At 36.6% G+C, this 25,417-nt stretch overlaps 1 protein-coding gene across 1 annotated transcript; it reads right to left on the bottom strand.

Moving 5' to 3' along the window:
• Positions 1-1,176: 1,176 nt before the first annotated feature.
• Positions 1,177-25,415, bottom strand: LOC145489042 (1-phosphatidylinositol 4,5-bisphosphate phosphodiesterase zeta-1-like). The gene is made up of 30 exons (XM_081467935.1): positions 24,657-25,415; positions 23,318-23,480; positions 22,959-23,065; positions 22,111-22,162; positions 21,329-21,429; positions 21,163-21,217; positions 19,570-19,686; positions 18,094-18,167; positions 17,441-17,514; positions 16,710-16,839; positions 15,853-15,951; positions 15,158-15,250; positions 13,951-14,093; positions 13,477-13,534; positions 13,192-13,348; positions 12,589-12,662; positions 11,827-11,898; positions 10,907-11,056; positions 10,423-10,473; positions 9,778-9,828; positions 8,705-8,791; positions 8,003-8,032; positions 7,456-7,600; positions 6,604-6,738; positions 6,019-6,105; positions 4,822-4,892; positions 4,462-4,569; positions 3,461-3,532; positions 2,720-2,810; positions 1,177-2,567 (listed from the first exon to the last, which is right to left on the bottom strand). Exons 1-30 carry the CDS (start codon positions 24,852-24,854, stop codon positions 2,425-2,427), a joined length of 2,988 nt encoding a protein of 995 aa, XP_081324061.1. The 5' UTR covers positions 24,855-25,415; the 3' UTR covers positions 1,177-2,424.
• Positions 25,416-25,417: the final 2 nt, after the last annotated feature.

Below are 25,417 nucleotides of genomic sequence, written 5' to 3'. Positions count from 1 at the left end.
TTTAGCTCTTAATAACCGAGCTGGAGGTCTCTATGGGAGAATCTTGACCGAGGTCGTGAGTACAGACCTCACTGCGTTCGGTCTGTACACACGACCGAGGTCAAGATTCTCCCATACAGACCGAGTTAGCTCGGTTAATAAGATGTTTATTATATGGCAAAGAAGAAAACTTTAATTCGTTTAATGTAACTGGTTTGCTGACATTTCGCTTGCGAACGGCGATGAGCTTAAATAAGCCTGCCGAAATTTGCTCGTCCTCTTTAATTTACTTTTTTTTTTTGTCATCAGGCTTTTTGGCACTTCCATAAATGATTGAGAAGAAAATAAAAGAAAATGGTGAACATTTTTGCATTTTAGTTTGCTACTTTTTCAATGCAAAATGAAACCGGTGTAGATGCCGGTCTAGATGCCGGTCTAGATGGGAAAATCTAGACCGCGGTCAATATCGATTTCAGCCAATCAAATTCGTGAATTCGGTAGTTCCCAGTCCTTGTGAGACACAGCCATATAATAATATTAAATATCAATCTTTTAGGTAGTTCTACGAAGAATGAGAGTATTTACTCGTTTTTAACTGGAAATTTTGAATTTGCCGGCTATCGAAAGCAAAAAATGCACGGCTTAATGACAAAATCCCGACTCAAGAGAACCAATCAGAAGCTCGGATTTGCTTCAAGCCTACATATGATTAAAAAAAAATTATATGGTTATTATAACTGCTTACTACGCTGGACTCCTCGACATATGCTGTTTGGCGTATGGGCTATTTCACAAATGACGACGTTTTGTACAGAAATAGTTTATTTCCAGGATCAAAAGTAGCTTCGGTCTCGTGAATACCACCAGTTAAATTTCCTCGCTATGCTATAGAGCGGTTTTCAACTGAGTGTTGTAAAACCAAAACCAAAGTAATCACTCCAGCAAATCACAAAAGACACAGACAATACAGTAAACCAATCAAAGCTCGAAGTAATTACATGCAGCTGAGGCAAAGCGCGGGAAAACGTGTGCGAACAATTCACAATTGGTTTGGTTTGACTTCCGATTAGATGAAAAAGTGGCGCGAGTTTTTAAGCCAATCGTGTGACGTAGTTGATGCAAGACCAATTACTTTTCGACATTCAAATGAAAACCGCTCTATTCCATGCCGTGCATAACTGTAAAAATAGTTAACAATTATTAGAAACAGATACCGTTTTAATTTAACACTGAACAATAATCCAAGTTAACAAAAACCATCTAGTTTAGCTCATAACCAAGTTGTTTCCTGACAACTATTGTGTCCCATTCAACGAAACACTCGTTGAAGTTAAATACTGACCTGCACTGAGTCATTTACAAGGGTTTACCAAAAATAAATATACATGAAAAGGAAAGCAACCCAGTAAAAAAACAATAAATTAACCCTGACCATTTTAAAGCATTTTCACCCTGATCAATATTTACAAATCTGAAGACTTATATTATTTTCTTCTGTATATAACTATATGTCCTTTTCGACAAAACACTTGTATGATTAAGTGATCGATATAGAAAAACGATAATTACAATTTCACGGACATGCATTCTGAACTAAATTATCTGCACTGGAGAGTTAAACGAAAAAGTACGATTGCGTATGTTCTTATGTTATTGTAAGACCTTTGGGTTCCATTGAAACATATTAACCCAAGCTGGAAACAAATTAATCTGAAAATGGTTTATGATAATTTCTCCCTCAAGTAGAAAGTGAATTGTACAAAGTAGTTCATTAATGCTTTAAAAATGTTCCTAAGAAATAACTTCTCCGTAACGACTAACTGTGCAAATATCGTCTTGTATGGGCTTCCCTTGCAGCTGTAAACCCTTTTCAGACTGCGCACTCCTGAAAGCTATTTGTTATACCTCCCAACTCAAACACGTTTTCCCATTGGAGGAGAACGTGTCACGTGTTGTAGGTCAAAACTCACTAACTCCCTAGGGCGAACAAACCTTACTAACTCCCCAGGAAAACAAGAACTGGAACTTTGGACTCGCACATGATCAGGTTGTGCTCCTTGAAACGGCGGCAAATTTGTGAGCCAGCCGGCGTCAAGCAAACGATTTCTTCGCAGTTCTTTTTCTATTTTTGAGTTGGGAGGTATAACAAAACACTTAATGTTAACATCGAGGGTCTCGGGAAAACAAAACTCATTGTTTCCCTCGGGGCCAGTCATTAAGTGCTTAATATTATACATTTCCCAAGATTTAGAGTAGTTTCTACAGAGAGGTTTAACTGAACTGATATTAACGTCTAATTCAAAGACAAGCAGGGAGTGTGAAGAATCAAAAAGCTGATGACATCGGAAACGAGGTCAAATCGATAAGAAATACAAAAATGCACGGAGACTTGTTAGGAGAACTTGTACACTGATCGTGCAGCTGTAAGGGCAAAATTACTCTAATCTAAAATGTAAGAAGTCTTTCCCGTGAAGTGCCCTTGATTTTATCACAGGATGGCTCAAAATCCTGAAGCTTTATACGAACAAACAAACCACTGTGAGGTACCTCGACACCTGTTGGACTGCGTAGCCGGATGTAGTGAATCCCTGGTGAATACAAAACCATAACCAACGGGATTATTACTATTAGTTACTTAGCTATTGCTCTGACAATGAACTAACGTTCGTAGTAACGTAACACAGGCAAAAGCCAAAGCGAAGTCCAGATCACCACTGAGAAAAGCTATATTCCCACTCACCAGGTCTAAGACTGTCCAGAGAAATGACATTTTGAAAAAGCAGTCTGCTTTTGTTTCTGTTTAGCAGATGGACTTTGAAGTAAACAAGACACTGGAAAACACAGAAGGCAAGAAAAGTCCGTTAAGATGTTGTTCTAACTTGGTCTGGAGATCAAAACACTAGTGTGTGACCATTTAAATGAGAGCTATTGAGCAGTAATTTTACGTGGTACTGTACATCCTATTATGCTTTAGAAGTTGGTTCTCACTTTTAAATCTGTGGATCAAACGCTGTGTCACTATTAAAATCAAAGCTACTGTGCAGTACTATCGTGTAGTATTGTTAGTTATGTGGCAAAAGGTGGTTCTAATGGATGTGTGACCACTCAAATTAAAGTCTTTGAGTAGCACTTCCATGTAGTTTTGTCTGTTTTAAGTTGTTTACAAATACACAAATCTGAGATACCAATAAGCAATAGTTTGAATACTGATGATGACCTCACAGGCAAGTTATTCAACCCCAAGATATCCGTAGGTCCGTAGCTATCCGTAGCTATCCGTAGCTATCCGTAAGAACCACACGCATTATGAAGAGTCATGTGCAAGGACATGCACAGTTCGTGTCTTCTGGAATGGTCTCCCATTTCTTAATGCATTCTGATCGACCGTGTTTCAATGGTCTTCATATATTGCCCATGAAACAAAATCTCGCACCATAGGCTTGCAATGCGTGCAGAGAACTAGATATGTTTCCATACTCACCAGTTCTGGCATGATGATTTTAAAAAGATGCTTGGCATTCTCAAACCGGGGATTTAACTTGTCTAATGTAGGCTGATGACAAAGTGAAATAAAGACAAAAGTGTAAGCTACAAACCTAAGAGCACCTTTAAGATTAAAAACGCCTATTTTCATTCCCCAATAGAGGACTGCTTGTTTACTTTCCAAACTGGAGATAACACTAATAAAGCGAAGTCCAGTTTAAAGTGTGAGAGGTATGACACTGTTGCTGTGTCAGAAGCAAAGAAATTTAATTCAAGAAAAACAAAATTAGAGACCCAGTATTGCGCGCAAATGTTCTTCACGAAATAATCATTTTAGAGGAATGGAAGACAGTTTCACTATGATCCAGGACGCTTTCTTTTCAACAAAAAATTCGAGTTAACATTTTCAGTGGTGAATGGAACAGCATTATCCACAATTTCCGGAAAAGAGGACAACCTCAGGAACTAAACTCAACTTTTCGAAAATCTCCTAAAAGAAACGCTGTTTCATTTGATTTTCATCCCGGAATTTTTGTTTGAATGGTTCACATTTCGGATTTTCCGGAAACTTCCAAGGAAATTTCCGTACTGTACCACTGTTTTGAACGTTCAGGAATTTTTGGTTCAATGGACAGCGTTCTCAGGTTCACTAAAGAATAGCCTTCCCGAAGCCCGGGGGACGGGTACTCCATATAATCGCCTATGCGGTGAGGCTCCGCCCTATAAAACGGTAGGGATTTCACAAGTCAAAAATACTTGATGTTTTTCCGTAATATTGTTATTCGCTTTATTCAAAGGGTTTAGAAAAGGGATAGAGTATTCTTAAGTAGGTATCAGAAAGGGGTACCTTTTCTGTCAAACTGTATACAGAAAGGTAAGGGGTTGGCCGTGGGGGCGGAGCCTCCTCGTATAAAACCTTGTAGAGTCCTGAAGTTGACGAGTTTCTGTGAAGACGTCTGGCGAAAACGATACGAATTGCATCAAAACAGTGACTCGTACCTCAGTGCTGAGTACTGCACAGTCTTCTGCGACTCCAACTGTCTCCACATCAACACGAATTGCAAGCTGAGAGTCTTCATCAGCATGTAAATATTGCCCTGACAACACCTACAAATACAGGTTTACTTTAGTACTTATATGTAGAGAAAAATATTTTATTAAACGTAATAAACTGTAAACAGTCTCCTATTTCTGATTTATAAATTTACAGAAGCCCCCTCCTCTCATAAGACCGCTCCTTTCCCAATCAAAAAGTTTGAAAACAAGCTCTTTTCCTACCAGAGTTAAGTAAGCCTTTCACTAAGACACTAATACCTAGATGACACTGTCAATCTGTTCCTAAAACAATCTACACCTTACCTCTATTGTGAAGTAACAGGATTTTCCATTCTTCGGGCTCTCCTTGATCATTGGGTGGTAATTCGACTTTTCTGTCAAGAGTTAATAGTCCAACATGGTCAAAATCAATCACATTTCAGGGCCGTAGCCAGTAACAGGCAAACTGTGGCACTTGTGTCAGTCATGTCTTTAGTCTTTGTTGCTTTGGTTTGTTTTTTTAAGGGAGAAAGTAAAACACTGCTAGCAAATATATAAACAAACAAAACAATCAACACTGCTTCAGTCATAATTTTTTCTGGCTGCAGCCCTGCATTTAAGTACATTCTAGAACTCCCATGGTATAAAGAACCGCAAACGAAGGAGGTAATGGTCATCTTAATCCTAAGGCTCAACAGAACCAGGTGAGTCACCATAGCGGTGCCCAACTTCAAATTCTGCAAAGTCTGCATGGGGACAAATGTCCCATAGGTGCCGCAGTTCATCTCATTTCAGTAGCTTGAAGATACTAGGATTATTCAAACTCCCCTGGGATGCTAGTCCAGTGCAAGGTTGTCCCCACCTACCTATCATTTTATTTGCTGATACCCGTTTATACACCTGAGTTGAGAGAGTCACCCCGAGAGTAAAGAGACTTGCAAAAGAATGTGACACAACGAACTCTGGCTAGGGCTTGACCCTGGGGCACTCGACTCAGAGTCAAGTAACCTAACCATGACCCCATGGCACCTCCCAGTAACTAAGAGTACTACACTGCTACTACCCCCTGGATCAGATGCAGATCAGGTTGCACCAACGATGAATCAGTCCTAATTGTGCTAGCTAACCATTTTCCGTTGCCCATTCATAATTCCAGGTTTCAGAGTATAGATGTCTTGCGCTAAAACACAACACAGTGACACTGGCCAGGCTTGGGCCCAGACATCTTGATTTAGATGCCAATATCTTAACCATTACTCTGCTTTCCACAGTTATAATGATAAGGACATTATCTTCAAATGTTGTGATTACAGCACTCAATATCATTAATTCACCTAACTGTTTGGGACTCCCAAGTCTATTTTAACCCAACAACAGCAGCAGGGACACACATCAAATCCATGATAGTCTGTGCCAAAAACTAATAACTATCAACTTTTTCACAAAAAGCAAAAGTGTTGATCACGTTGTACAGACAAAGACACTTTAAGGTTTTTTTTTACCCTTATCATTTATCCTCACCTCTGTCTCTCAGAGAATTTGGTTTCAAAATATAACCACAACCTCCATTCTTTCTAAACTTTCCTTGATTCAGGTGCATGCCAGAATCTGTAAAAAGTCGTAGACTGGTTAATAAAGAATGAGTGCTTTAAATAGATCAGGTGTGCAGGACCGTTGATGACTCTTATATCAAGCAGTACCTTAGCGATTGAACAGGGAAACTAATCACATTAAATAAAACATACACCAAGTAATTTCCTGCTTTGCTTGCAACTGATCAGTGGGAAATTCCAGTTTACAAACAGGACAAGATAACAGCTAATTGAATAGACTTGGTGAAAAACAGATTCTTCTTCAACTGGGATAAATTATGATAATTACCATGATAATGACAATGACAATGACAATGGCAGTGGCAGTGGCAGTGGCAGTGGCAGTGGCAGTGGCAGTGGCAGTGGCAGTGGCAGTGGCAGTGGCAGTGGCAGTGACAGTGACAATGACAATGACAATGGTGATGTTAAAGGTAATGGTAATGGTAAAGGTAATGATAATGATGATAGGAGAAATGAGGAGAAATTGCACCAATCTAGAAAAGCAATATGTCACCTGGCTTTTGAAAGTTAATGGCCACCATCTGAATTCCAGCATTCCACATGACCTGCGGATTATAATTTGAGGAGTCCACTCTTGAACCCTTGGGATAGGTCCTTACAATGTGTTTGTTTGCCAAAGACAAAATGACTACAAAGCAAAACAATGGCATCTGGTGTTTGATTAATAAACTTCATGCTATTAATACTAAATGAATTGTTAGCTTCAAATTCTCACTGTTCATGCTCTTTGAGAAAGAGTCCTTTGGTAATACAATACTGACAGATCTGCAAATTTGATACGATAATATAATGAATGCATCAAGCAAATGATTCAGTTTAAGAGAATATCTTTGCAGCTGGTGTTTAATAGCAATTTAGCAAACATTTAAGAAGGTCTGAAAACCTGCTTCAATGAGGTTTGAAGTCATGCTCTGAAAGCACACTGAATCCTAATTTTGTTATCAGGCTTTCTTTTAAGTTGGTAAAAAAAAATCTGCTAAAACCTATGTATTTTAATGAAACAGTGCATGGACAACTATCGATAGCTTTAAACACTGTTCTAGAATAAAGTTATTTCTGTATATTTTACCAAGAAGGCAAGATAGACAGATTTTGTTAACATGCTCACATCCTTGCTGTGCCCCAAATTCACATCATGTGATGATTCATTTGCGAAGATACAGTTGTTCTGTTTCTATATACCACCATACAATCACTTGCGTGTGACAAATTGTACAATAATATTGTAACCTTCCAAATGAATCATGGCATGGTCTGAATTGGGTGGCAACAATGATGTAAACATGTTAGCCAAATCCACCTATTGAAATGCACTATTCAGTGTAATCTCATCTGTTCCTCATACCTCTTGGATGAGCTGAAATAGAATCTTGCGCAGCACCATCATTAAAGGAGTACATCTCACAGCAGTCCTCAGAGACTTCATTCTTCTTGTAAGGTACTGCACGGCAATAAACTATTAGCTTGCCCATGGCATCTTCCAATGGAACCTGTGGAAGCACAAAATCACAAATATAAAGGTGATGCCACCTTCAAAATATTTTAAGCATGGCTTAGCGCTTCTTAAAGTTGTACAAATTAAAACACCCACCTGGAAATTGTGACAAAAAATGCAAATTGGTATAATGAATATCAATTTTAAACAAAACCCTGTCTGGAGGCCTTAAAAAACCTGACCAAAGTAGACATTTGAAATCACAGCTCTTAGCAATTTGTCCAGGGTTATTTGTGCTATCAGAAAAAAATATTTTTCAGGTCGCAAAACTAGAATGATCAATTCACCTTGGTTACTTTTCATGTTACCGGTCATGTAAACTTAGTATCTGACCATAACATATTGCTAAGTACTTTTATCTGACATTACATGGCAACAACACTATATTAAGACTTACTATATTGTATGGTTCTTCACTTGTTGATCCCTGCACGAAAAGGAGCAAGAGGTGAGTATAACATCAATTACCAAAACAAAAGTGAGATGAAGAAAGATGTGAACAAAACTACTTAAAAATAACCTCAAAGGCAAGGATGAATGGAAAGTTCAAGTACAATCTCAAGATACTGGGTAATAGAGGTAAAAAGGTAAAGCAAAGCCTGCATACAAGCCAAGTGGCCCATCAGACCAGAGCTTATCCCGGTTTTTGTGGCATGAAGTGACTAGGAGTATTTCTACTTCCCCCTGGATGGAATGCTAGTCCATCGCAGGGTTACCCCCCAGCATAAGTTCACAGGTACCCATTAATACACCTGAGTGGAGAGGGGCACTATGAGAGTAAAGTGTCTTGCCCAAGAACACAACACAATGTCCCCAGCCAGGGCTTGAACCTAGACTGCTCAATCCAGAGATGAGCACACTAACCATGAGGCCACCTCGCCTCCTTTAAACTGCAGCATTATCTCAAGTTTATGCATTATTACCAACACCACATGCTCATTAGCAAGGTACAAACTGACAAATAAATTTAAATAGAGGTAAAAACAAACATTGCTACTTCAGAACTTAAAACTACGCATTTTGACATAAAAATACATGCTTTATAATTAGTAATTTCCTTCAGCTTTAATATCCTGGCATAAGACACATAATCACCTACCTTGTCATCTAATGTTGTGGTAGTCACTGATCGTACTCTAGGGCCAAGAGAGTGAGATGATTCTGATCTTGCTAATACTGCTTCAGACTATGAAATGAGATCATAAAAAAAGTTGCAATGATCACTTTGCCGTGTTCACTGATCTGGTGCATCAAGGTTTTTCACAGTAGAACTCTGCCTTATGACCACTAGGGCTATGACTATGAGCACATTGTTATTGCAGCTACTTTTTTGGGCCTGAAAGCATGCTTAGTCCCTCATATTTTGTATTGTAAGAGCCCCTTTGATACCATCACAATCTCATGGCCCAAACTTGGTCTCATTAAGGGGGTTCCATGATTTAAGAGCTATTACAAACACAGACATTTCTGATAAAACACCAAAGTAAACACCATTTAAACCCTGGGTAAAATTCCGGTTACTGCTGCAGGAAGTCTTTCGTTCTCCAAATGACACACTTGGCTTATCTAAACTGGTTTGGTTGGTGTGAATGATGTGATGGGAGTGAAAACAACTGGTTATTCTAAAATAAGGGCAAGCACAACAGAAAATTATGATGGCTCAGCAACTTAAAAGAAAAACCATAACTGACTTGCAGGGTAATTAATCAGTGATGGAATACATTCTACACAAAGACACAGTTCAGTCCCTGAAGTTGTGCTTGCAGCTAAACAAGTATGTTCACATTGTAACCTAATAAAAGACCTAAAGTTTGAAGATTTTGCTTCACCAAAATTCAATCAGATTGGCTTCTGGATCTGGGTTTGGTATTGCAAATAGTCTGAGCAACTATGATGAGTACAAATAACACAGTACTACACCGTGGTGTGACACTTGTGAAAAGATCAAATTAAACTTGTACTAGTATCACGCACAGTTTGCAGTTTGCCCTCTACTTAGTAAAAAGACAATCAGTCAATCAATCAATCAATCAATCAATCAATCAATCAATCAATCAGTCAGTCAGTCAGTCAGTCAGTCAGTCAGTCAGTCAGTCAGTCAGTCCATCCATCCATCCATAAATCAATCAACCTAACAATCACCTTATATATATATCTATCAATTTGGCTTACCTGACTAGACACAAGCACTTTACTGGTCTTCTTTACCCTTGGAGAGAAACCCTATTTGAAATAAAACCAATAAGCTTGATAGTCTCAAGAAAACAACACAATACACAAATATAAGTCGCTGTACTACTGTAGATAGCTAAATTGGTGTACATGAAAAGCTACATAATTTGTATTGGCAGTTTGTTCACATTGAACTATAAAAGGTCAAGGAACAAGTCACATTCAGAGCAAAATCAATCAAAATTTGCATAGAAAACGGATTATTATAAATATTCTATTTTATTAATATACATGTAGTTATTATTATTATTGTTATTGTTATTGTTATTGTTATTGTTATTGTTATTGTTATTGTTATTGTTATTGTTATTGTTATTGTTATTGTTATTGTTATTGTTATTGTTATTGTTATTGTTATTGGCAGCATTTGATTTCCTGCTGCAAAAAAAGTGAGAAAACGTTTCTTATTTAACAAACTCTGACTTCTTCATAACAAAAGCCTTCCCTGCTTGGGATTGTACAGGAGTAACGTCCCATCTAGAACTGAAATATATCACTCCAAGTGGTCGCTGTCCATACTGATATGACCTGAGGTCCCTATTCATCTAACAAGTTTATTAGTAATTCAGCTATGGAAGAACTTACAGCTATAGGGTTGACAGTCACTCCAGGCCAGATGGAAGTTGATATCTTATGCTGTAAAGTTGAAAAAAAAAAGTATTAAACTACCTCTTTCCAAACATTTCTTGCAAGTTGACCAAAAAAAACTAAATGCTCAGACAAATGGCGCAACATTTTTAACTCTTGTCTACCTCTCAAATTATTGTGTGCAATATTATTGCAGAAGTAACATAAAATTCTACTTCAGTCTGTAATATTATGTTGCAGGCAATATTGCATACAACAATTTCAGGGACTGGCATATGATGCAATTTAGTCATTGTGAGCAATGTTGTGAACAATGTTGCAAGATGTACATGCTTACAGGATATCTGTGACGGATCAGTGAGAGTGTTGTCAAATAAAAATTATTTTCAGTATTAAAAAATAACATTTTATTTCTAATTGTAAGCATTAAAAGATATATTTTATTATTTCCAATCGATATAATAGTTAAAATTGGTAATACCTTTTTCTTCACTTTAATTTTGCCTTTGAGTAAAATTTTTCTCTTCAGATCTTTGGGAGAAGGAAGGGTCTGGATGCCAAGCTCATCAGAAAGGTTATTTGTAGCAAGCATGTCTCCAAGCTCCGTGACAAATATGTCTGCCATGATTGCCTGGGAATTGAATATTGAACATTTCCATAAATTCCTTTATTTCAAATGAAGTTTTCAAATGAAGTTTTCTAAATACTTTAAAAGCTAACTACAATGCACTAAAATTAACATCTACACAACCAAGTTAGTTACTAAGAGAACAACATTATTTTGCATTTTGGAAAAACAAGTGCCAGCCTCCCAGTTTATTAGCAGACACAGGCTAAAAATTGACTACAGCAATCTTCTACAGGAAAGAATTGGGGAGCATAAGTGATGCATTTGTCTCAACAGCTGGGGTAATAATCACATGTTTATTTCATTTTCAAACTGAATTTTCTTCTATTAGTAAAGCTATCTCTCGCTAAGACAGACACCATCAGGACTAGCTCCAACTGTCCATCTTAGAGGGGTGTCTAGCATATAGAAAGATTAGATACCAAAAAATGACTGCAAAATGTGTGTAGGGACCAACACCAGATGACATTTTTACAGACATACTTGTTAAGAGAAAGGTGATTGTAGTATTGTTAGTGAAAGGCAAAAAAACAAAACAAAACAAAACAAAACAAAAAACAGCATGGCAGGTGTTTAAAGGGGAGAAAGAAGGAGAAGAAGATGGGGAACGTTAAATTCCCCTCCTCTCACCCATCACTCATGATTTACGTTCAACTTTAACTTTGAACAACTGCCATGCAGGTTACTACTGGACTGTCAGATTCATTTGAATCAATGTGCGTGTGGAATATTTGAAAAAGGGTAAAAACCATTGTGCAATTCTGTGGACCTACTTGTTGCTGTTCATTGCAGTGGTTCTCCAAGGACAAAATCAAAGGAAACTCTGAAGCTTCAAATGCATACTCCTGAAATTAAACGAAAGCACAAAATAATGTATATCATGTTTACTTAATGATTAAGCCCTGCCCCCAACTATGTCCAGCATTTATATGGGCAAAAATATTAAAAGGTGTTGCCCCTGAATAAATACCACATTCATTCACAACAGCGTGGCCTTAACTGAAGCATCATCTGACTGAATTGTTCAAGGAGTTAAACTGAAAAACAAGTGTGGCACAACTCAATCTAAACCAGCCTCAGTTGGATTACAAATGATGCTTTTCAGTTAAAACTGACTATACTTCATTGTCAACATTTGCTTGCTACAGCACACATATCATTTACATGTACAAATGTTATGATTTTGTCAAAGAGGGCAGTCCTCAAAAGAAGTGCCACAACTTAGATACTATAATAATGTGATGTACACAGTGAGCAGGTTAATACTATAACAAATGCTACATGGATGTTACAATGTATAGCAAAACAGAACAAGACTTTTTTCAATTGGCAATCTATTTCCACAAAAGCTTTGTTTTAGCCTTGTTACAAACCTGGCATGTCAGCTTATTGCAAAAATATCGTCTTTGTCTGCAGAACACTTTCACTTTATACATTAAGCTATTATTTTCAAGAAATTTAACAGCAAACAGGATCTAAATTTATCCAAGACTAAGATCGTTTGGAATAAAATTAAAAACAAAAACCTTTATTACCTTAATGACTTGCACTACATCTCTAAACCTGATTTTTGAAGTCAGCGTAAGTCCGTGAGTAATGACAGGCTCATCTGGAAAACAAAGATGACCAAAAGAGGCTGATCCTAGAGCAGTTATTATTTCACATTTCACATTTTCATCAGAACATGGAATACGTATACGCATATGTATATATTAAATCTAAATGTAAGCGTACGTTCTAAAATAAACCAGTACTGTGAGGTGGCATGTATCAGTATAGTGAATAGATTTAGATTAGATTTTGACCATAGTGCTTAATGGGCTGACATAATTGGTCTGAAAAACCAACCAGCCCCACATTCCAGCTGTCTTTTAGACATGCACACAGTTCGACATTCGCCATGACATTTTCTTGACATTCAACCAGATTAATTCAATTATTAATAAACAAAAGGTACCAAAAAACTACATGATTTGTCTCAGGCTAGATGGGACAATATTGATTTTTTTAGCTCTCCTTCATGGCACACAGAACTCACTGCATTGCTAGTAGAATGTACCTCAGAACCCTTGAGCCAAAAAAAGGTTTTAGATATAACCCTACAAGGGAGTTAACAAGTGCATTTATATCAAATCTACCTGGTCCATCCCAGCAATCAAGTTCAACACAGCGACAGCCCTGAAGCAGAGCTCTCACATATGCCTCAAGACTGGATTTGCCTTTCAACTGCCGTCCAGTTAGATATGTGTTGTGAGATGAGTTGATAAAATAATCAGTCAATGGATGATCCATTTCCTGAAATAGAAAGACCACAGAATTGAACTACATGTATAATCTCAAAGTCAGAAAAGAACTGTAATTATGTACAAAAACAAGATGAATTCCCAAGACAGTTAATTAAGCATATATTTAGATATGTTCACCTGGTAAACAGTGCTATGCTCTGGATTAACAGGAGAGTTATCTTTACTACGAAGATAACTGAAATTATAAAGAAATTGAGTTATATAATAAACATTCACATTTAATAATGACTCTTTGCCAGTCCTGAAGCAAAGAAAGCAAATTAATCAGTTGAGCCAGTTACAAGACTTTGCAAAGAGTACATCAGGATGGTGGAGAAAGTTTACTCCTTGAAGCACACAGGGCCATGTATAGTGCAAAACCAAATTTCGGAGTGTGGGAAAATACAACTGTATGGGGTTTGGGTGTCCAGGAACACAGATAAGTTTGTGTCTTAATTTATATTCAGAGAGATAGTTACCTACAAAAGGTATACATTACCAAAGACTCTTGCATAGTTCCAAGTTAAGCTGCCCTTTGTTTGAAGTGTAAGTTTATATTAAGTTGTCACAAGTTGTGTTAATACAAAGAATGAGTCTCAGTACTCCCGTTACCTCAGGAATCCATTATATGACAGGAAAGATTTGCTCAATCTGTAGGACTCTGGGTCGTCTCCAGCACATTTCTGTTTGTACATCATGTGAAACTTGTCATGGATTGACATCAGCCTAGCACAAGCTGGTATACTAAGTGATTCCTGAAAGAAACATACCGTATTATACTCTTGTTCAATAAATGATGACAATGTTAATTTTGATTAAACTGTAACCACAACATGTAAACTAGTGAACAAGTTAAGGCAAAAGCATATATATCACATTTTGTTTCATAAATGTTACTGACTGAGACATTTGTTTGAAAATTGCACACTCAGATAATCAAATTCCTCAGGTACAGTATAATTTATTAAGCTTTCAGTAAATGCTTTATCTATTAATTAAATATACTTTGTTTCAATTGGTCATTCTCAATGTGGTTTATTCTTTCACAAAAATCTACTCTTATGTGAGATACATTTATTTCATGTCTCATGGCCAAGTTAAATAAAGTCGAACCTCCCGTAAGTGACCACCCAAAATGTCAAGCCTATGTGGTCGCTTACAGGAGGTGGTCACTTACGAGAGCTTAGAACTGCGTATTGGGTCAAAATGTTGCCTCATTAGCATATGGTAACTTTAAGACATTTAGGTCATCTCTTTTAAGACTGATAGAGTACAGTGTATGTGCATTTTATCTTTAAATAATGTTTTATTCATGTGAAAAATCAATTTCAAGATAAAATCCGGTACTACCCAGGAATGCAATAATGTTACAACACCTTATTATCCAATTTTCGCACTATTATCTGTCAAGTGGTCGCTTACGGGAGGTTAAAAACAAAAGAAAATTTCAAACTTTCAGCTCTAAAAGTGGTCGCAGTCGCTTATGACAGGTGGTCACTTACAAGAGGTTCCAAATATACTGATTTGACTGGGAAACTTTTCGTATTTTGGAAAACTAGTCGCTGAGGAGAGGTGGTCGCTTACGAGAGGTGGTCACAACCGCAGGACTAAAACAAAGGAAACAATATTGAGGTTTGAACACATTGAATAAACATTTTATTTTGAAATAGTCCCATACTTGGCACCCTGTAAAAATTATAATATAATATCAGCATCAGCCCATTACAAAAAGGTGGTGGCACTCATACTTATGCATGTAAACAATGACATTAGAACATTATTAATCACACGATACAGAAAAATATCACATGCGACTTGCCTCTTGTTCTCTGCGAAGAAATTCTGCAAACTCTGTTGGCGTCATGCCAAGGTTAGGGTGTTCCTTTGCATACTTACAAAAGATCTCATATAGCTGCAGAAACAAAATGATAAACACTCTATATCATATGCAAATAAGAAATACAGTAGGGAACTATGGGAAAAGCAACTAGTCATTTTAGGCAAATTTTCGTGGAAGCAAGAAGGGTCTTGATTTTGTTCTCCCACCAAAAAAATAATAATAATTACTTTTTTTTTAACTTGGTACAGTTGTAGCCACAAGATGGCACTCCAATACATGTGTAGCTGTCATATCAGCAATTTTAGCAGCCGTGAGCAAAAAACTCTATTGTGGTTCATCACCAAAGGATTATTGTAAAATATGCAAGAAAATTTCTGTTTGTTGTTTCACCTTGTCAAATTAAAAAAATATGACTCCTGACAGGTTACATATTTATTGAGGGCACTCACAAATGCCAGACAAGTAATTTTCTCCATCACCACATTTAAACCTCTCAGGGGAATTATGAAAAATAGTTTGAAACTGTCAATAGTAAATGACTGGGAGGCAAATCCAAAGGAAATGGTTTCAAGTTCAAAACAGCAGGGAATCTGAAATAACCAAGTTAGAATTAGCAGGGTCCAATAGCATTTGAAAGGAAAACCTCTGAAAACTGAATATTGGTATCTACGCACCCGTGGTTGTTCATTGAGGGCATTAAAAAGCATCAAAAAAGAGTTCCACAAGAGATTTTCATTGTGTTGAACCATCCCACACTGAGCTTCCAGAACATCCTGCAAAACCAACAAGATGAGCTTAAAAGAAAGAGAACAAAGGGACTAGTTCATAGTGTATAACAAGTTTGAACTCGTATTCTACTCTTGTGACAATGATTCAGTAATTTAATATGAGCTGGTAAGAGTAAAATTATAAAAAAATGTTGATCATCTAATTGATCAAGGAGGGAAAAAAATAGAAAATAGTAAAAAACAAATATAGGTCATATAACTGTGAAATAAATAAGGTTTATAAATCGTGTGCAGAGGGCAATTTAGTAACAGAACTTTCACATTAATCATAAAGTAACCTTTTACAGGTAAACAACTGCAACATCAAACCAATAGCAAGTTTTGGATAGTTATACTCTCCTGTATATGAAGAGCGAAATATTCTGGTACTTCAATTGCTATATTAATTATGATCACAGCAAATAATTGCAGCTAGAAAAAATCTTTAGTAAATGATAAACTACTGAGTAACTTGCTTTGAAGTGGAAAAGTTGAAATTAAAAATTACACTTATTCTAATAATATTTCTATAATATTATTATTTTCATTTAGAGGTAACTAAATACCCATGTATCAGTTTAAAGATCAATCTAGTATTGTCATAGTAATTAACTTTTAAAATTATGAGTACTAAATTATTTCTAATATATTTATTTACAACTAAAAATCCCTATTAGGGGAATGTCAGAGAAGTATTGATTGAATCATATGGTATTAAATCCTCTAACTTAGTAATATTGTAAGTAATGCTTTACAGTGTTAACCTTGACATAGTTTCTCAGGAGTTTTCTCTTAGCTCCATTACAGCAGCGATGAGCAAATGACATTGCCTGGTCCACTGAGATTCCTTTACCATGCCGTGATGACATCACTGACCAGTGTCGTTTTAGCCACCTTAATAAAGAGAATTAAGGAAACAATCCAAACAAATTAAAGAGGTAATGTTCCTGTTGATGTCAATTTCATTTTGATGTCAAAGTAATTTATTAATAAGTTAAGTCTGTATTTGAACAAAGTGGCCCATCAGGTCTGCACTTACAAGAATCTCCAGTTTCTGTAGGAATATTTCAACTCCCCCCTGGATGGTATGCTAGTCCACTATAGGGTTACCCCCAGCATTAAATTTGCTAGTACCGTATTTACCCGTGTATAATGCGCACTTTTTTCCCAAAATTTATAGTTCGAAATTTGCACTGCGCATTATATATGGGTGCGCATTATACACGGGTAAATACGGTACCCATTTATACACCTGGGTGGAGAGAGGCACTGTGAGAGTTAAGTGTCTTGCCAAAGAACACAACACAATGTCCCCGGCCAGGGCTTGAACCTGGACTGCTCACTCTGGAGGTGAGTGCACTGACCATGAGGCCACAGTGCCTCCTCTTTATAACCGCAGCATAAAAAATATTATCTCAAGTATATATATACATCATTAACAACACCACAGGTTCAGCAGCAAGGTACAAACTAACAAACAAAATTCAAAGGATACAGTACAACCGGATCCACACCATCAAATTTATGCCGGTTCACTCGGTGATCTTTGCTGTAAATAATTTCTCTCATCTGCAAGCAAAGTAAAATCAGTTTGCAAGACACCAGGCTGTGTTATTTTTAATTTGATTACCATTTTTAAAAGGAGTAGAAAACATTTTCTGTGTCTCTCTCTGTAAGAGTGGAAGTTTGCTAGCATGTTTCCACAGCGTTCTTTAGTTCTCCCAAACTTTCATGAGTGTCGCAGTCTTCAATTTGACTGAAACACAAAGAAAATGTTTGCTATTTCACTGAGACACTGCAAAAAATAGAAAGAATATCATCCATTTGTTTTGAGTATAAAACTGTAAGTTTTGAGTCTCTAGTATACTCAGTTTATACTATGAGTTTAAAGAGAAGTACTGCCTTGGCCAAGAACATGACATAGTGGCCTGGGTCAAACCTAGACCTATTGATCTGATCTACATGTGTAGTTCCTCATTCTCAACATCAAAGTTGCCACATTACCCACTACTGCCTTTTGTAACTCTTTTGTAACTTTTCATCCACCCTCTCTTCGTTTATGTCAAGCCTACAGCAAAGAGTTCTTCCTTAAGTCACTGCCTTTCACACTGTTCACATGACTTCTTTATCACAACAATACCCACTCACAGCACTAGTCCACTTTTCAAATGCTTTTGGTGAATCACAGATCAGGTCCAACGAACACAGCTGACTCCATTCTCCTGCATAGAGGTACACAATGCACATTAGGCACAAAACAACAAGATAGCTCTATCTTGCCCGCTCGGGTAGCCAATCACAGCACAGGATTTGATTCATCTTGCCCACTTGCGGAGCTAGCTATATAATAAAGTCAAATAATGTTTGCTGGTACAATGATAAATTAATTAAAACTATACATTGTCATGTGCTGCTTCCAAAGTGACTCAGTAGTATAAACCCAATAATTGCATCAATTGATGTATTTATTGTTAGTCTTTGAGTGGGAGTGTGCCAATGGGACACAGAATCCCTTATCTTATACTAGTCAAGACCATGATCAGCTTGATTTTGCAACCCTGTTCTAGACTAGGTACCAAAAACCCCTACCCTATCCCAGACAAGCTATTTTCCATGCAAAGCCCTGATCGCTATCATAGTCCAACATGTACCCCAACTAAACCAACATCTTACAAAGTCACTTCCCAGTTTCAATTTCTAATTATTAATAAAATCCTGGGTATATGCACTGGCCACTTGCCTGGTAAATTACATCCTATTCTAGACCAAAACTGCCTGATTTCTATAACCTATCCTAGACTGAACTGCCTGAAAACTATACCCCTTCCTAGCAGCACATACCTATATAGCCTATATATGGGAGTACACCCCCCTGGATATGCAAACATACAGACCTGTACAGTTTGATCATGCATACCCAAATTAAATAAAAGTTTAAAATTTTCCACCTTTCAATTCATTGTTAAAGTTTATCTCCATAGAGGACACCTTTGACATTGTTGATCCTTGCAGTTTACAGGTTGTCCTGTATCACTGAGCCTTGTAAATGGCCTCGCTCACCACAACAAGTCTCCCCATACTGTAGCTCAGTGGTTATGGTGTGCATGACTGACATTTAGAATGAGTATTCACATTGTGGATGAAGATTTTTTGCTTTGTCCCACGCTCAGTCTGTCGTTCATAACACGCCAAACATACCATCTTTCACGTACAAAAATAATATACTGAAAAACTACCTCTTTGTTTCAGACTTTATTATATGACTGAGAAAATTACTTCATTGTGATTGGCTGAGAACAGGCCAATTTATTGTTAATTTTGAATTCGCAATGTGTCGCAAATTAACACAGGTACTTTTGTAACTTTCTCAGTCAAACAATAAAATTAATAATCATTTGAAAGCTCGAGCAATTAAGGATTTACACTACTCATGACAATTACACTCGCCTAAAGGCTTGACAATTTTGAGAGAATTTTAAATACCTATATCACTCTTAGCCTAAATCCTTAATGCACTCGCATTCATACAATTACCTCCAACTAATAATATTTGAACTTATAAAAATTTGCCATGTCTTATGTACATGTGCTGCTTTGTTCCTAATTTAATAGCAGAACACAAACCTTGTTGTTTTTCAAACATCAGTGAGAATGACTGGCTTTCAACCTCAGTGTAAGGGAACTTGACAAAATTCTTAGTCTGCTGGCCACAGCGCACTTCAATCACCCTATCTAAACATACTACACCAAAAAAGAGAGACATGCTTAATATTATCCTTTGTCACCTACATTGTACTTACGTATGCCCCTAATATTACTTTCATTTTTCAATTGTTTTGATAGCCACCCAATCTGTTTAGCTTGATACGGTTATATTTTTAAATAATCACTTATTTCTGGAGGCTAACTCAAAAACTTTCCAGTTATTTAGCCTCCAGGTTCAATATTAATTTTGTACTTCATTTTAGTGTGTGTGTTAGTTATTTATATATAAAATTACGGTATCTAAAAGATAATAATGCTGTTGCACATTCTGTTGAAAGCAGCATATTTTACGCAGTGATTCATCTAAAACTTCATGCATGATAATGCATCGATGGCGAGGTGTGACAAGGGATCATGACAAAAAAGCAAATAGTGATTGGACATAAAACAATACACGTCAATCTCCCCTTTACCAGATCGCAAAAATCGAAAGATGTGGAAACTGTAGGAGCAGAAATCTAACTTATAAATTCCCTTTATTTAGCCTCCAGGCTCAATATTAATTTTGTACTTTATTTTAGTGTGTGTTAGTTATTTATATATCAAACAATAGTTTGTAAAGTACAAGAACGAATGAAAGAATTATTACTCTGTTTAGGCTTAATTTTTCAGAAAAAAATAAAATACTAGTTGAAATACAATTTTTATCACCGCTGTTTGTGTCATATTCTTAATCAAGCTACGATGGTCCAAGAACAAGAGTTTAATAAAATACTAGTTGTTCTTGTTGTTCCAGTAGTTACTTCTGCTGGAAGATTTACAACAAAACTGCAGGTGATAGTGTACATAGTACATGGCAGTGATGACACATAGTACATTGCGATTGTGGCAGTTGTGTTCCTTATACCTAAACAAAATTCTGATCGGACAAAAGAATCTGGAAATTGGGTAAATGACCACGAAGTGTTCAGAAGGAATTACAATTTTCAATTCAGATCAAGTCATATTATTCTGATTGTTGTTTTTTTCACCATGTTTAACAATAATATCACGTCATTAGTCAGGTATTTTAGCTTTACTACAGGTATTTTAGCTTTATTGCCATATTTCCTTTTGGAATATTAAGAATGCAACCTATTGGAGACATAGTTTAAATTTCACAATTTAGTGTGAGATGTTCCATGTACCAGCTTTGATTTTTATTTTAAATTTCATCTCATACATTTCATACATGCATGAGCACAAAATGAAACAAAGCAAAATAAAAGCCAAACTGGTTTATAAAACCTAGAATGAAAACCATATTTAAGCTGCAACAATGATGTAACTAGTTGAAATTAAGACGCAAAGTCCTGAAAGCAATAAGTTAATTGCCTATTATTATGAATGGGATACCAGTATTTCAGAAAAATTCCACTGCAGTCCTTTCCAATTTAAATCAGTAAACAGGAAAACATGTCTGACTGGTTAGATTTAGTGCTGCAGGTGTAAAATAAATGAAACTTAACTTACAAGTGTTGGTAAATGTAAAACTATGAGCTTTTCCTCTCTTCTTCCACATGATTTGCTGCAGGTCAGGATAAAAATTTATCGGCATAAAATTGATACACTCAATACTCATAAAGGTTCAAAGTGTTTTAACCAGTTGATCTCCTATAGCACTTATTTTGTTACCTACCAAGTTGTCGTTGTCAAGTTTAAAGACTCTCTCGTGAGGAATGGACCTGCCTCCTCGCGCATACTTTATCATTGGAAACTCATGATGAAGCTCATTGGAAGCTGCAAAGTTTGGGTAAAAAATTTAAAGAAAAATAAAGCACGTTAGGAGCTACTCAACATTAAACAAAGTAAGCAGAGGTAATGAGGTGGCATCTACAAAATTCCTTCTTCATGTCTCAGAGATGAGGAGTTTAGTCTCTCAACTTAGAAAAGACTTTGCAAGTGTAAATGTCTTTATTGAGTCCCAAATATTTAAGGGTCACACCGTTTAATGTGTAGCGTACAGTCTTGTAGTATTGAAGATTTCTGCCTCACAGAGTAGCCACTCATTAAAATTAATTAATATAAAGTTGCTGCAAGTTATGGTCAATACAGCTGTATTTCTAGTCATTGAGAATGACAAGATCAAGCAAGGCAGCATTTTAGAAATTTCACGTTGATCTGGAAACAGTAGACAGTCTGCCACTGCAAATTCCTATTATTTTTATTATCTCCTTTCACAGGTGTGACGAAAAGTAAAATCTGAGACTCACCCAGACACCAAGACCCTTGTCAGAAAATAATTCAAGAATGAGCCTTGAACAGTTTTACAGATGAAAAGAAACACACAAAAATGAGGACCTCATGACTCATCACAGAGAAGTCCGAGAATTTGAGACCTTTCATTTTCCAGGGTCCATTCACCAGCCCTTTGCCTGTACACTGTAGGTAAGAATTAACTACACGAGAATCATGCAATACCTGAGAACAGTACTCCATCTCCAACAGGACAAAACAAAGATGGGTACAGCATCTGTGATTAAATTCAAATATATATTATAAGTCAAAATGAAATTCAGGTTAAAATGATTTTAACCTAGTTTGATTATCAATTTCCTTTGTCTTCTAACCCTAATTATTCATGAACCATGAATAATTTAGGATTAAGAGACAAAGGAAACATTTTTCATTTTAACCTGAATTTCATTCTGACCTACAACACATACTACCATTAACCTTGATTCACAAAAAGCTAATACCATAAAATTAATATAAATGGAAACAGTGAGGCAAACACAAAACAAACAATATAATCAACATGTAATGTGATCACTGTTAAAAAATTTGGTCTGAATGAATGAGCTCTCAATGACAGAGTCTATAAACTTAATACATTATAAATCCCCATAAATTTAAGCCCAGACTCTTACATCCAATAAGTCTGTCCATTATAAGTTCCTCCCCTTCTCCCAACAATATAATCCCACATGCTTACATTTCAATTATGCTTGTCTTATAAACCCTAAAAGATAGTAATAAATATATATATTTTTAATATTGTTAGCCACTGGTACTGCAGACCTTGTTTTACCAAATATATCATTACAGTCTGTTCAAAGATCTTTAACATTCATGACTACATTGTAATTCATCTAGAGACTTCTTTCTATTTTCCTTTTCATAAGGCATTCAATCAGTTTAAAATAATCTAGTTACTAACATTAAATTGTAAAAAAATACACCAAGGTTTGAGGTTATGAAGGAATGTTACCCTCTGTCCCAGCAGTAATCATTTTAATCATTACATTATGATTTAGGTATTAAAATACCTTCATCTTAGGCACAGCATTCAAACAACTCTGTATACTATCTACTTCATCTTTCTTTTGCAAAGCAGGGGAGCTGGCATCAGAATCTAAACGCCACTGCTGAATTCCTACAAACACAAAAACACTTACGGGTATTTGGAGTTGCATATTGATTTTACATTCAAATAACTTGTCTGCTGCCAAATTACGTGACCTTGATGTCTAAGTCTTTTGTGTTTACAACTTACATTGGCAAGTGAACTACCACTTTCCTATAACAATGCAAGTGGCAAAAAACTCTTCAATATATGAATAACAAGTATTCTATCACATTTAGTGTACAAAGATGAAAATTATAAGAAGAGTCTGTAAAGTCTCACCATTCTCAATGGCCTTTATCCAATCCTGACACTCCTCGTTGTCAGATGCTTGAAGAATCAGTGGATGTTTGAAAGGGCCTGTGATTTTAAATGAGTTCTTATCTTCAGGCAGTTTCTCTACAGAGTCTATAGCAGCAAGTGGAAGACTTCCTTTGAGCTTTTCCTGATCAGACATAAATGTTATGATAAAAAGATTATTTGTTAATCTTTGTCATAATTTAAATATAATTAGGCAAAGTCTGTTTCCAGTATCTAATCTGTTCTAAGGATCAGACAAGCTAGATGGCTCATCTGTTTCTTAGGCACATGAATGTTAATCCCGTTTCTGGAATGCTAAGCTACTGCACTATCCCTGGATGGCAAGAGTAGGTGAGGTGATCTAATGGTTGGTATGATGGACTTCCAGATTGAGTGGCCCAGGTTTGAGCTTTGAACAGGGTCATTGTATTGTGTTCTGGGACAAGAAACTTCACTTTGTAGTGCCCCTCTCTACCAAGGGGCATAAGTTTTATGCTACAGGTACCCCACTAGCATCCCATCCAGAGATATTCCTTCTGACTTTAAGCTATCAAAACCAGAGATAAGCACAGGCCTGACACAGACTTTACCCTACCATACATGTACATGCATGGTTGGGTTGTTGTAAAGTGCCAGCTGCTGGCTTAATTAGCTGGCTGAGAAAGAGGTGATGGCCCGCTGGATTTTGGCTACTGATCACTCTCTAAATGGGTAGCAGGCACTTTTGCGGTTATGTGGCAACAAAAAGCGCCACAGTTACTAAATACCTGGCTAACAAGGGACTATTATGGAGACCATTAGACAGAATGTTTAATTTTGAGTGCTTGAAACCATGTACAGTATCTTTTCTTTGCACATCATTTTGTAAACATGGAGCTTAATAGTGCCCTACACATAGAATGAATCAAATGACCACAAACAGTAAATGTTGTTTCCAGTTCTCTCATTTTTTTTTTACATGTAGGAAGAGGATTTTGTTCCTCATATTATCTTGGAGTATTCCGCATTCAGACCAAAACTTCCAGTCTCTATGCCGGTCAGCAAATCTCCCAAGCACTCAGCAAAGTGCTTGAAGTACATTTTTCTCAGTTATTTTGGCTAATTTTAGGGCATTTTGGGAGGAAATTTTGGGAAGAACTCTCCTTTTAACAACGTTTTTTGGGGTTGAGATTAGGTAATTCTGGTGACTCCAGGATTTCAAGACTTTTAGGTTGGCATCCCTGCACTTTTTCACATGGCAGCGAATTTAGAGTCACTTCGGTCCACTTCACTATTACAAACTTTACAACATTAACTATTAGCAGGATTCTATTATTATTACCCTGTGATGGTTTCTGAAGTGATCCAATGAACTTTTGGTCAGCACAAAGTATCTAGTTTTGGAGGACGTCCTCCTCGGATGATGAAACGTCTTCCACAAATAACCACTTTTCTCTTCAGTTGCTGCCACATGAGAGAAGGTGGTCCGACTTCGTTGCCGCTCCAAACTGCTTGAAACTCTTCCCTCTAAATAATTCATGTTGTTTGAAGATTACGTATCATTGTTCCGAGCCATATCATCCAAAGTTTTCTGTGAACTATTTTTATCTCCGTCTTTTCTAAACAACGCACGCAACAGTGGTTTTTCAATTGTTTCACATGCCTGGAAGCAAACTGACCAAAGAGTCCATTAACCTTCCGGCTTTTGACAACTGAAACGTAAAATTTTCCTTCCGATGTAAGCAAGTCCCAGATGAAACGTCTGATCACTTCAACACAACATCACCCGAATTCACTGGAAATCCATTTGACAAATTCAATTTAACTTGAATTCCTCAAAAAAAAAGGCAATAAGCTTACTTTGAAAACTCTACAACAATGTACTTCGCCATTGCCTTTGTAAGAAAGACGCACAGACTTTTTGCCTTACTAGGGTAGAGTAAAACCTTTAAACCCTGTTCTAGTCATTAACATCTTGCGCAATTGCATTCAAAACCTAGTAAACTTAATATTTTTAATAGCTAAATCTGCATATGTTATTTTAAAACCAAAAACTATGGATAGAAATTTCAAGAAAGTGAAACCAGGTTCCACAGTGGAGAC

The sequence above is a fragment of the Orbicella franksi genome, chromosome 6 (assembly GCF_964199315.1).
Source record: "Orbicella franksi chromosome 6, jaOrbFran1.1, whole genome shotgun sequence".
NCBI classification, from domain to species: Eukaryota; Metazoa; Cnidaria; class Anthozoa; order Scleractinia; family Merulinidae; genus Orbicella; species Orbicella franksi.
This window is presented reverse-complemented; position numbering and strand designations above follow the sequence as displayed.

What these genes read in the sequence shown, in the direction of transcription:
- LOC145489042 (XM_081467935.1), bottom strand. Translation starts at nt 24,854, where the DNA reads ATGAATTATTTAGAGGGAAGAGTTTCAAGCAGTTTGGAGCGGCAACGA. An exon ending in TTCTTCGCAGAGAACAAGAG is followed by an intron (nt 14,094 to 15,157) that starts GCAAGTCGCATG and finishes TGTTTCTTTCAG; the next exon opens with GAATCACTTAGTATACCAGC. An exon ending in AAATTCTCTGAGAGACAGAG is followed by an intron (nt 4,893 to 6,018) that starts GTGAGGATAAAT and finishes AACTCTTGACAG; the next exon opens with AAAAGTCGAATTACCACCCA.